This window comes from Pieris napi, chromosome 13, assembly GCF_905475465.1.
Source record: "Pieris napi chromosome 13, ilPieNapi1.2, whole genome shotgun sequence".
NCBI classification, from domain to species: domain Eukaryota; kingdom Metazoa; phylum Arthropoda; class Insecta; order Lepidoptera; family Pieridae; genus Pieris; species Pieris napi.
In genome coordinates this window covers 5,965,160-5,979,526 of record NC_062246.1, presented here as the reverse complement: position 1 = coordinate 5,979,526, position 14,367 = coordinate 5,965,160, and the positions used below count along the sequence as shown (strand labels likewise).

At 33.5% G+C, this 14,367-nt stretch overlaps 1 protein-coding gene across 1 annotated transcript in view; it reads right to left on the bottom strand.

The window, feature by feature from the left end:
• Positions 1-14,367, bottom strand: part of LOC125054982 (ATP-binding cassette sub-family G member 1) — a 55,958-nt gene that overhangs the window by 16,105 nt on the left and 25,486 nt on the right. Inside the window, exons 3-5 of the mRNA XM_047657138.1 lie at positions 7,004-7,121; positions 5,460-5,652; positions 4,170-4,315 (exon numbers count right to left, since the gene is read on the bottom strand). Coding sequence (XP_047513094.1) covers positions 4,170-4,315; positions 5,460-5,652; positions 7,004-7,121 — 457 coding nt within the window. The remainder of the gene's footprint in view (positions 1-4,169; positions 4,316-5,459; positions 5,653-7,003; positions 7,122-14,367) is intronic.

Genomic DNA, 14,367 nt, shown 5'->3' with positions numbered 1-14,367 from the left:
TCAAATCAAGGATGTAGAACGGACGAGAAGAACTGGCAATTAACTCTCCACCACTCTTTTTTAATCGCCAAGTTTTTGTTTAACAAAATGTTTGTAAGGAGCTGCAACCATTAGACCATGTTCCACATGACATCTTAAGTAATTAATAGTTAATGTATGATAATAAAAAATAAAAAACAAATATTTGTCCTCTATCTGCAGTAGGCATGGTAAAATAGGCACGCAGTTACATTCTCGTGGGAACAACACGCAAATACATAGTCAAAATAACTAACATCACCGCATACACGAATTCAAGTCCGACCATTCACCACAAGTAGCACCCGTTCACGAGTAGTTTAAATTTTAATTCATAAAATTAATGAACTAAAAACAAAGTTTTAATAAATCACCAGAGCTGTTATGGATATTAGAAAACATCTACAAAATCCTTGCAATAAATAATGATTATACTTAATAAGTCTAGAGCGAGTTAGCCTGTCAGAAATCATATTTATAATCTCATTAAAATGTATGAACCGCACGCTTCTATAATGCAAGAACTGTGTGTTTATAAAGAACCCTCACGACTAACATAACCTTGACTTTGAGGATACATAATTATTAGTCAAATATATTTTATTCTATCTTATTGATGATTTGACATCAATCAAAGACATTTGTTAAAATGTTTTTGTGGTTGTCAATAACTCAATGATGCTTGAAAACACGGACAATCATTAATTGATAATATAAGTGGTGTTTTATTTTTAAATGTTAGTCATTGTGTATATTGAGAATTTCCGCCTTATCTCCTAATAGACCACAAGCCCATGAACAAAAAATACCTGTGAAATGACCCAACCTGAATTACGCTTAGAAGGCTGTTACTATATCTGAAAATAGCTCTGAGCACTATGCCGTCATTTCTGAGCGGTACATGTGAGTACGTGAGTGAATGGACTTTCTCAGGTACAATGGGGGAATTTCGACTAATTATTAATGTACGGCTTTGTTATAAGTGTATAGATAATTAAAAATAAATGTCGAAAAACCTAGTGCCGTACAAAAGTGATGGTGCCGGAAGTCGGTGCAAATTTTTAATTCGACGACAGTTGCAAAAGCAATATAGGTCATTTATTACTGTACGGCATTTGTGTGATTCCTTTTGGACACATATACAGATACTTTACCCGTAAATGCCGTACATATTTCTAGCGGAGCGGTCGAAAGCCAAGGGTCGGAACCCTACCCCTACACCCATATACCCTAAGGTCATTGTAAAATGTACGGCAACATGTTCAAAATATTATTTAACACGGACAATAATGTTTTATAATTATGCCGTCCAAATATTATAGTTAATATTTGTGTAATTAAATATTTATCGAAATTTCAGGATTTACCAAGTTCTTACTGCTGTAAGATCAGAGAATAATGTACGGCAACTTGTTTTTTTACATAATGTTACTAAATATTACCGTTGTACATTATAGCCGTTCATTATAAATGGTAACAAATAAAAATATTATGATAATAAATATATGAAATTTCCGAAATTAAGATGACTTTTCAAATGCTCCTAGAGTAATATGGGGAGTAATATTTTCAAAGATTATTGTTATTTTATATGTAACAAATATAAATAAACAAAAAAAACCAGATGCCGTACATTTTACTCCAGATTATTCTTTACAGCTGATAAAAACTTCGACGACGTTTGAGGTGTCTCTTAAGGTCATTAATAACTGTACATATCTGAGTATACTACCATAAGGCTGTAAAGTATATTTACAGCCTTATCGTACCAGCAGAGAGAGGTAAAGGAAAAATATTTTTAACAAAAATAAAAATATAATACAGGGTGTCCCAAAGTTATGAGACATGAAGGGAAAGTACCTTAAATATCGCAGATAGGGTATTTTACTAAAAGAAGACTTTATGTTTTTTTTTAAAGTTAGTAATTCTGCATTCAAAGATTTTTTAAAAACTACTTGCCTCAACTGGAAATCGAACCGGCTTAAATTAAAAAAAAAACCCCCTTCTTTTATGATGCCAATCGAAAGAATGGGCAAAACCTAATAACTTTTCTAAAGTAACAGACTCGTAGGGGATTTTTTTAGGCCGAATACGATAGATAATGTTTTTAATTTGATTAAAAAGATATATTCACGCTGTTCCTTTCTTTTAAAATACTATGTAACTTAAGAAGAGTTATTAGTTTTTGGCCATTCTTTCGATTGGCATCATAAAAGTAGGGGTGTTTTTTTTTACATTTAAGTCGGTTCGATTCCCAGACGAGGCAAGTAATTTTTTTTAAATCTTTGAATGCAGAATTAATAACTTTTAAAAATAACATAAAGTCTTCTTTTAGTAAAATACCCTATCTACGATATTTAAGGTACTTTCCCTTCATTTCCCATAACTTTGGGACGCCCTGTATTGGTAGGCGGTGGTAGCGGACTATCGAAAGTGTACGGCATTTATCTTTTATTGAAGATTGTCTAAAGTATTAATAACCTGTGTTATTGCCGTACAGATAAAAGTCACCGGAAAATGACTCTTTTCTGAGGAAAGTAATTTACCCCATACACCTATGTGTTCCACAAAAAATGTACGGCATGCTGGAAAATGTTATCTATTTGTGAAGTACTCTCAAGATCATTTAATTTTTTGGTGTTTCATATCATCATCACCTATATGCTAATCAGACATATGTTGCGACCCTTGGCTTTCGACCGCTCCGCTGGGAATATGTACGGCGTTTACGGGTAATGTATCTGTATATGTGTCTAAAAAGAATCACACAAATGCCGTACAGTAATAAATGACCTATATTGCTTCTGCAACTGTCGTCGAATTAAAAATTTGCACCGACTTCCGGCACCATCACTTTTGTACGGCACTAGGTTTTTCGACATTTATTTTTATTCATCTATACACTTATAACAAAGCCGTACATTAATAATTAGTCGAAATTCCCCCATTGTACCTGAGAAAGTCCATTCACTCACGTACTCACATGTACCGCTCAGAAATGACGGCATAGTGCTCAGAGCTATTTTCAGATATAGTAACAGCCTTCTAAGCGTAATTCAGGTTGGGTCATTTCACAGGTATTTTTTGTTCATGGGCTTGTGGTCTATAACATACTGATAATGACTGAACCACATCTGTTATACATAATGATTTTTTATTAAACGGTATTCTCATTCAGTCAAATGAATAGTTTTCTATTTTGTGATTCAGAATACAAAAATTTCAAGTGTTTCAAATTTATGTAATTTTTATTTGAAATGAGTAAATAGTCGAATTTTGATATCTAAAAAAATCTTAGTTTAATTACTTTTATTGAAACATTTATTTTTTGATCCATATAAAAGTTAATTTAATCAAATCCTGACTTAACTATCAAAGACTATTCAATATCATCCAGACTAAAATATCTATTGGAGGATCTCAAATTCTATCGATTAACAATTTTACAGTTTAGTTTGGTTTGGCCTTTGGCTTCCTATAATTCTTGAATGAATTAAATTGTAGTAAGACTATGGAATTCACTTCCGACTCGCTCCTTCTTTATTTTCCTTTAAATCTGTACTGTACAAGTGTACAAGTACTCTCCACATCGAATCCTTACATAATTTAGTATATATCGTGATTCATGTATATTTTTCATTGTCTGTTTGTTTTGTTATTTTCTATACGGTTAAGTAGGTCATATGTAGTTTTGCCCTTAAAAAATAAAACGGGTTGCACTACGGGAGTGCCGGCAGAAGTGAAAACTTGAATATTAACGTTGTGCATTTTTGATATTTTGGAATGGTTAGGGAATAATTTTGCACGAATTGCTTTAATTATCAGTATAAAAGTACTATCAAATGGTAGAACACAATATTTATTTATTGCGCTAACGTACACAAACTTGACAATTTATATTACATTAAATACGCTGCACCAGCTCGCAGCCAGTCTACTCTCCATCCGTCTTATGAATTTTCGATCAGGTCACGTGTCCTGACGCGAGTTTAACATTTTTTACCCATTCCAAAAAGTGTACAACGCCGCTAAAGAAGTTATCACTTCAAATAATTGTCTTATCGGGGTTGCCTACCTATTGCCCTCCTAATTATTTAATTGTTCCTAATTATACAGATTTTTTCAATATAAACATATGAAATTATACGTACGTAGTTGGTTCGTCGAGGAATAGTAATGATGGATCTGACAATAGTTCTAAAGCTACGGCAAGTCTCCGCTTCTGACCTCCGGAGAGATCGCGACATACTGTCTGTGTCGTCGCACTTAGGCCTAGCAACGAAAGGACCTCGTACACCTGTAAAAGGAATGATAATATAGTTCTAGTAGACATATATGTAGTTACAGTTCCGTACCGGGCAGACATATTTCAGTTTAATTCTTAGGATATTTTTATAATCTCTACTGTTCTCCTATCATTTACTTTTTATAAGTCTCGCATTATACTGAATTTAATACAAACAATTGGTAAGAGGAATAAACACAAATGTAATACATATTTCAATAATACACATTAATGAAATAAATATATCGAAGTGTGAATTTCTTGTCTCACTGACCACGAATGCTGTAAGACACTCGAAACCCAGTTACATAAGTAAATTAATTATTTCGCATTTATATCCGTTGAATATGCAATTGAGGTCATAAAATCCTGAGTGGTGTGGTAAAAGGACGTAGTGACGGACACACGAAAGGGAATGCTTAGTTTGATATAATGACGCAACGCACATAGAAGATAAGTAAAAAAACAAATATAAGTTATAATTATAATAATAATAAAAATTTATTTATGACAAAAGAGTTGTGACAGAATTCATATATCGCTAGTCCCCACACTAGGGAAGAATTATAGAAGTGATGTATGATGTGTATGATGCGAGTTACGAGTAGGATATATAAGGCAAGTGTTGATGGTGAGGTTGGATCGGGTAGACCATGGACCAAATCCAGAACGTATTAGAAAAAAAATCGGGTCACGGTCAAACATAACCATAACCTATGAGTATGTAAGGTGAATGTCATCAGGGTGTATGAAGCTAGATAGGTATGTCAATACCATAGCAATAGGAGATCCGTGGTCTCTGCCTACCGTTCGGAAAAGTCGTGATTTTATAAAGAAATAAACATTCATGTGTAAACTCAATGTTGTACATAAGAAAAATACGATAGGCAAAAATCAATTGAGGCCAGAAGCTATATTGGAAATGTGCTAAATATGTTATTGCGTTTATTAATTAACACTAATTAAAATAACTGTTAACACAGCGTTTCTTAGGATTTTTATTTCAAAATGCCACAAAGCATTTACACGGCAAAATATGCAAAAATTAAAATTAAATAATAATTGCTAAAACGATAACATAACTGAGTAAACGTTTTACATAACGTAAAATTGATGTCGGTCAACTTTCACAGTATTTTGTTTATTTTTAACTTACTTTCTCTTTCCGTTCGTGTGATGAGAAGTCGGCCAGTTTAAGAGCCGCTGCAAGAGACATGGATTCGTATACAGTTAGATGTATCCGGAGGTCATCTTGTTGGCGAATGTATCGCGCGCCGCCTCTGCCTGCTGACTTCGATGCGCACGAGCTTGTTCCGTTCACTATGATCTCGCCGTGTGCGCCTTGAGTTCTGTTCGAAAGTTACCATTGAAGATCAAAACATTATTGTAGTAAGAATTTACTTTTAAAACTTGAGCAATTCTTGATATAAATTGCAGGAAAAGGCTGGAAGAGTATTGCAAATGATAGAGACAGGGTTGTAGCCTGTAGGAGGCTTTTACCCACGATATCCACAGGCGACTTAAATATTACTACTAAAATTAAGATATAAGTGAATACTAACAACATTACTAACAATATTTGAAATGGAAATAAAAGAGGCTTTATTATTATTCACTTGAATTTCCTCTAAAAATAGATCGTCTATCTTACGTTAAATTCAGTAATACTGTAAACACCGAAGAGGTAATAAATTAGCAGAGTTACCGGCATCAAAGACGAGTTTTAGTTAAATTTGATATCAAAGACAACATTCTTTTCTGTCGTTGTTGGATTATAGAAAAAGAATTTCAATAGGTTTGGTTGACATAATTCGTGGTTCTATATAAAATGTTCTCCAAGTCCTGACGTTGAATTGAAGGCCGGATTGAAGCTAAACCCGGAAAAAACAAAAATCATGACCAATGGCAACAAAGACCCTGTAATAGTGGAGCAGAACCAAATCCTCTACGTGGAAGAATATTTATACCTCGGTCAACTGATGTCTCCAGACGATAACGGAAACAAAGAAGTCGAAAGAAGAGTTGCAAACAGCTGGAAAAAATATTGGAGCCTAAAAGAAGTGATGAAAGACAAGACCCCACACAATTCAACGAAAAGCAAATTATTTAACACATGCATCCTGCCAGTGCTGGCTTACGGGAGCGAAACATGGGCTTTAACAAAAAACGTAACAAATAAACTCTCCGTATGTCAACATGCCATGGAAAGGAGCATGACTGGGATCAAAAGAAAAGACAAAGTAAGAAGTAGCAACATCAGAGGAAAGACTAAGGTACAGGACATAACTTTGAAAATAAGAAGACAAAAGTGGAAATGGGCAGGCCACATGATCAGGGGAAAGGACAAATGGAGTAAAATAATCACACAATGGTACCAAAGAGATGGAAAGAGAAAGAGAAAGAGAGGTAGACCACAAAAAAGGTGGGACGACGACATTATACAAGTCGCGGGAACAACATGGGGTAGAGTGGCCATAGAACGGTCAGAATGGAGAAGGTTGGAGGAGGCCTTTGCCATCTGGCAAACGGACAAGCAAAAGTGGAAGAAAAGTACAATATACGAAAAATAAAGAAAAATACTGGCATGTCCGAATAGAGGCTATAATAATAATAATAATATAAAATGTTTCACTTCACTCGATTTAAATTTGGCGTATATTCTTATATTAATATGTAAATGATATATTTGGAAAAACTTACGAATAGCCAGCTAATATATTAAGAAGAGTACTTTTTCCAGCGCCTGAAGGACCCATGATGGCCGTCAGTTCTCCAGGCTTGAAACATCCATTTACGCCCTTTAGGATATGCTTTTTTTCTGTAACAACAACAACTATGTTTAAATAATCTGAAGAAGATAGAACATTTTCAACTACCTCTTCATTTGAGACGTTCGAATTTCAATTATTTATCTAATTATAATTTTTTTTTTTCATAGTCAAGTTATACGAAGGATTTTTTTTTGATTATATATTCTCGACTGGTTTTTATATTGTGAGAACAGCTTCAAATATATACAATATTTCACAATATCTAAGGTAATATTGAAAATTTAATATTATAATTAGTTTTATATGACCATCAAAGGTTAATGACCGCTAACAATAGGACTGCATAGTCTGTCACCATTTTCTTTGTTAATCTAACTTTATATATTAAATCTGTGGTTTTCACAGTCATATCTTATGCATATTTATTGCTTGTCCTTTTGTGACAAATATTAAAGTTACTGTTACACAATTTTAAGGCATTTAAGTGTACGCATTCTCCTTTTTTCTGACAATTTAATAATCAATATTTCGTAGAATTAAGAGACCTGTACTGAACACAAAATTTTCCATTATGGTCTGTTTGCCTTCAATAACATTTCATACAGTGAGTAAAATATTAGCAAAGATATTTCAGTGCACAGCGAATAAAATCGATATTTTATCACAAATATACGAATCTGGTACGAGTGTGGCACAAGTTGGGAGGCCATTTTTATTAATGTAAAAAAACATGATTTGGTTTTGAAAACCTTATTTTTTTACTCTAATACAGTAGAGCCTCGTTAAGTCGAACCTCGATAAGTCAAAAACCTCCAAATCTCGAAAAAATGTTTTGTTCCCTTCCCTTAAAACACCAAAACCTCCATTACTTGAAATCTTGACCCTCTGTTAATCGAAATAATCACCGAGTCCCTCCAAGCCATTTTGGTACATATTTTCACTCTATAACTCGAAAAATTAAATTTGACCTCTGTATCTCGAACATAGGAACGTTTTATTTTACAACCTTTACAACTTGATCCTTTGGAATTTATTATCTCTATTGTTCGAACAAAATTAAGTCACCGACTTTAAGAACTTGCCGACAATGTGAGTACACTATTGTTTCTTAGAAAACATTTTAGGAGTATACAATAATAAATTTATAACTCATGGAAACACGTGTTTGCTTGCTTTGTGTCAGGTGTTCAATTTTATTAAAATTTATAAGAATAAACCTCAAACTCTTTATGTCGAATCAAAATCCGCCTAAGTCGAAATCCTCCATAAGTTGAAAACTCTATAACTCGAATTTTTTGGCGTCTCCCTTGATGTTCGACTTATAGAGGTTCTACTGTATAAACAAATACAGTAGAACCTCTATAAGACACAAAGCAAGCAAACACGTGTTTCCATGAGTTATAAATTTATTATTGTATACTCCTAAAATGTTTTCTAAGAAACAATAGTGTACTCACATTGTCGGCAAGTTCTTAAAGTCGGTAACTTAATTTTGTTCGAACAATAGAGATAATAAATTCCAAAGGATCAAGTTGTAAAGGTTGTAAAATAAAACGTTCCTATGTTCGAGATACAGAGGTCAAATTTAATTTTTCGAGTTATAGAGTGAAAATATGTACCAAAATGGCTTGGAGGGACTCGGTGATTATTTCGATTAACAGAGGGTCAAGATTTCAAGTAATGGAGGTTTTGGTGTTTTAAGGGAAGGGAACAAAACATTTTTTCGAGATTTGGAGGTTTTTGACTTATCGAGGTTCGACTTAACGAGGCTCTACTGTAAACGTAACTGCTATTACGAGAATGTTCCACTCTGCAGGGAACTATTTAAAAAGATTAATATTATGACAGTACCTTGCCAATTCATTTATGAAAATATTATGTATGTAAGAAAGAATCTACATCTTTTTAGTAAAATAAATGAAAGACATAATTTTAGTACTAGAAATAAAGATAAAATAGCTCAACCATCTTTCAGATTAGCCAAAGTTCAAAATTCATTTATGGGGTACTGTGTGAAATGTTACAATAAAATACCTTGTGACATTTTAAAACTAAATGAACGAAAATTTAAATGTTTTATTAAAAGTACACTTTGTAAACAAGCATATTACAAATAGATGATTATATTCAAGATAAGAATGCTTGGAAACATGCTGGTCCTGCTCCATAGGACAATCCTATGATTGGCTCTATAGCCTGGACAAAATCAAATTGGTTGCTGATTTTTTGCTTTAGCATATTTTTGTTATTATTATTATAATTTTTTTTTAATTTATATAATGCTATAAATGTAATTTTTTTTTTTTTTTTTTGTATCTCACACACTGTTTTGTTGTGTTTTTTTTTAATATTTTTATTACTATTTAATGTTAATATTCTACGGTTTCGATATTTGTAAATATGTGAGGAACATGTATACTAACTTTTTTAGTATAGTACTTTATTCTAAGAGTACATTGTCTTCACATATAATTATTTAACAAATGTAACAAAATATTGTAAACCTATTTTAAAAGAGTAAGTGTGGAGTTTCTTGCCCATTCTTCTCCACACGAAACTACCTTTTGGAAGGGGCAACTAGAATCATCTTTATATATTTTTTTTTGACGTTCAAAAGTGCCATTTTAAATGGTCTAATTGAAATAAACGATTTGACTTTGACTTTGACTTTGACATGGTATCATCCTTAGTCAAAATACAAGGCGTTGCCTTTGGAATTATTTGTCAAATATTAATTGGTATTTTAAGGTTTCAAATGTTATAGCACATTGATAGTTCTGCATTAAAATAACTCATAAAATGACGTGTTACCCAATTTATTACGAAATAGGTCGATCAATATGTGTTTAAAGGTAAACGAGCTGTTGAATAGACCTTGTAATACACGTGTTTGTGTACTGCGAAGCCTACATTATTTGTACTTGAAAATCGTATTTTGTTCTCTCTTTAGACTATGCCATAATCACCTGCTTACACATTTGATGAATTCATAGCAATTTACGTGTATCAGTCTGAATCGGCCACGGCGGCTTATCTTTGTTGAGACTGGCTGGAAAAATCAAAATGGTTTATTTTCAGTCCCACCCGGGTTTCGATACTGAAATGTTTACGTTTACATTACTAGGGTCTGTTTCGATCTCAAAGCAAACAGTCTTTAAAAATACACTGTATTGTAATCTACGAAATATTTGCAGCTCTTTTGGACTTCCTCCAAAACCGTCGCCTAATGCGATTCTTTTCTTCTTATGACGAAAATACGTAATTGCATTAAAAAAGTTAGTTTTATGGTTTTTAATAATGCACTAAGGATAAGATATTTAAGCATAAATGTGACATCTGTCAAACATTCGATTTTGAATATTTATCTACGTAAGACTAAAGATTTATTTATAATATTTTCATTTATTGGACCATAAGTACATGCATATTATTTCTTTATTAAACCAATGTACTTCCTTAAGGACTTAGTTATGGTAAATAACGTTGCAAGTCATCGTTGTTATCCTGGTTTTGAGTGATTCATTTAACAAATAGTTATTCATTGTAATATTAATTAACGTCATAATATATTCATTATGATTTAGTAACATAACAAGGAATAATATAATTAATTTATGGATCTGGATGATCAGAAAAAAATACGTACATGTTGTTCTATGTTTCAGAAAACAAGATCTTGGTCTAAGATCCCGATATACAACGACCTTCACCGAGATGCTTATTTAATGAAACGTATTTTATATTTAATTTAATATGTCAATAAATATAATTCATATGGGTTGCCTAGCAAATTTCAGTCCAGAGTATTTTAATTAATATTAAAAAAAATTTTTTTTAAACATTTCACCGGTATGATTATTAGATAAATTCTATACCAATCGAAAGTATGAAGCCCATAGAATATGCAAACGTTAGGTTGTTTTTAATCAATTAATTATTTATGTGTATATTTTGTATGTGACACTAAAGTAGGTATATATACATCTTTAGTAAAAAAGAAAGTTATAGTGATACATATATAATACTACCCTGATTAAAAATATTGATTGTAAAAAAATTTAAAAATGTACTAAGTACATGCAAATTATAAAAAAATATTTGTTTTTAAAATATTAATTAAACATACTCTGGACTGAAATTTGCTAGGCAACCCATATGGATTATATTTATTGACATATTAAATTAAATATAAAATACGTTTCATTAAATAAGCATCTCGGTGAATGTCTTTGTATATCGGGATCTTATACTATCTTGAAGTAAAAAGTATATCGGTGAGTTACTTGAAAACTTGGAGTTTATAGTCGTTCATAAGTGTATAGTATAAGCTTTTATGTGTCTTAATAAGTCAATAAATATATGCTAAGCACCTACTATCTAAGAATGGTTACTTAAGGTTTCAGAAATGAAGTCTTCGAAAAGAAACATTAAAAATACGTTTTCAAAATATTAAAAAGCTATATTGTCGTGAGGGAAACATCTAGAAAAAGAATCCACTTTTTATAATATAACTAGCTGACCCGGCAAACGTTGTTTTGCCATATAAATAATTTCTATGTACTTTCTAGTGCCGACAGAAAATAACTAACCTATTTTAAGTGTGTAAGGATGTGGTATATGCACGAAATAGGTGTGTAATGCTGTGAACGATAAGGGAATATAGAAATAACAAACGCCAAGCACTATATTTATTAATCATTCATCATAATTTATTTCTCTAATATATATATACGTATCATTATTCGATAAGAACGGCAACACTATCAAAAAATATCAGTCTCTTAATGCTACAGCGTGAACAATATTTTTTGTTAGCCCATCTTTAGCTAACACAAACAAACTTGATGGTTTACCCACTCGAGAGCATGCCACGTATAATTGTCTGTGTGAAAAACATGGCGTGCTTAAATCTAAGCCACAAACCGACATCGTTTGGCCTTGGGATTTATTGATGGTCATGGCAAATGCCAATCGAATTGGAAACTGAACACGCTTTAATTGAATTGGCACATCCGTAGGTATTATAGGAATCCGTGGTATTAATATGTTTTCACCTCGGAACTTTCCATTTAAAATGCTAGCTTCGATGACGTTCTTCATTAATTTTCGAATGACCAATCGCGTACCGTTGCACAGCCGTGGCGGGTTCAAATTGCGAAGCATGATAATCGGAGATCCAACCTTTAATTGTAAATTATGCGGTGGCACACCTGGCAAATCCAGTGAGTTCAAAAACTCTGTCGGAAAATTTACAGTTTCGCTCGCATCGCAAACTGTGTCAATAGATTTATATGATTCCAAGTTCCCTGGCAATAACTGTTGTATCTTCAGATTCAAATTGTCAACGTCTACATTTTTTGCCGCTAAAATTGCTCTTTCTGCAAGCCACTCATGATTTAAGTACTGTGTGTGTACATCGGGAAATATTTTTTCAATGAGAGTGTCTTGCGAGTCAACGATTGTGCAAAAATCTGTCAGTAATTTTACGCATCCAGTCTCATCTATAGTTACTTTTCCATCACCGATATCTAGGAGTTGTTTTGAGAATGTTTCAGCGGATGGATCTTGAAGCATTTGAACGCGCATATTTACTTTCAGCTGTACTTTTTCAACATTACGCCACAGTGTAGATGATTTTAAGCAAGCATTAATCTCATCAGCGTATGTTGAACGTGGAATGACGGGAAGTGTTTGCCTGAAATCACCTGAAAGGACTAACAGAGTGCCGCCAAATAGTTTGTCGTTGTTTTTGATATCTTTTAACGTCCTGTTCAACGTCTTAAGTGAATGTTTGTGCGCCATAGTACATTCATCCCAGATGATAATTTTACATTGTTTCAGCACGGTGGCCATGGACGATTGTTTTTTTATGTTGCACACTCCGTCAGGGTTATTTTGAATATTTAATGGCAGCTTAAATACTGAATGAGCTGTTCTGCCTCCATCCAATAAAGTTGCAGCAATGCCTGACGATGCAACGGCCAATGCGATGCCATTATTTGATCGTATTTCAGCAAGAATTAGCGAAATAAGGAATGTTTTTCCAGTTCCACCTGGTGCATCCAAAAAGAAGAATCCACCTTGTCCTGCTGAAACTGCGAGCATAATGCGGTCGTAAATGATTTTTTGTTCCTCATTCATTAATGGGACATTGCGAGTAACAATCGCCGCCATTTCTACAGTGTTGTACTGCATTTCACGATTCATTTCCGTGTTCATGAAATCAGATACAGCTCGATCTGGCGAATTCATACCGAAATGACTGAGTGATAAATTAGCAATTATAATGCAGAGATCTTCAATAGCAATCAATGCTTCATTGTACATAGCGTCGCTGAACGTTATCGTTACATCGTTGCATCGTGTACGATGTTGATGCAATATATCATCAGTCATTGAATCTTTGTGATTATCCCACAATATCTGTGCTCGAGCTGGAAAACATGTAGTTAACACTATAGCGAATAGTAGACGAATTTGTATTGCTGTACAATTTAATGCTGCTTCAGCAAACATACATTCCCACTGGTTGTCGTCTTCCAGCAAGCCGAGTGCAAGGCACGCATCTTTATACGTTGAATACTGTTGCCCATTCACTTTCCGTATATCTTGAAATGACAATGGGCCAGTAACATTAACCAACAACAATCGAAGATAAAAGCATTCAGTTTGCTTTGGATTGACTGTAAATACTCGCCCCAGAGCGTTTGATTTAAATAAATTGGGACATGCATCAACAGCAAGGCTCCCCGCCTTGCTTGCGGGGCATCCATTTTTTTGTTTGAGCCCATGTGAAATAGCATGGTACTTGTGAATAGAGTAACGTTCGTGCAAAGGCACCAAAATCATCCGCACGATTACACAATTCAAAAAATTCAGTGAGTGTAGTTTTAGGTGGATTTACAGCACGATCAATTGCTGTCTCGTTCGTGAAAAATACACGCTGGCCGTTTTCGAGATGGACGGCTAACTGAACAACTGCTGGATCCCGTTCATGAATCGGGAAACCAAAGATACGCCAAGCAGCTTCATTGGAGCTGATGTACCGACCAATTTGATAAAGTGTTATTTCATCGTTTTTATTCACTGGTTGAGCATTCACGTTAGTATTTTCCACTCTAAACACAGCCATATCACTGCCTTTATGGACATACTTGCAAATGTATTTAATGCTCTTCACAGAACTGCAGAACTCAACATTAATATGAGCATTGTATGTCTTGCTCAACAGAGGTGAATATGGTACCACCCAACGATTATCAATGTCAATGTCTGTGTTGTTGATGTTTTTAA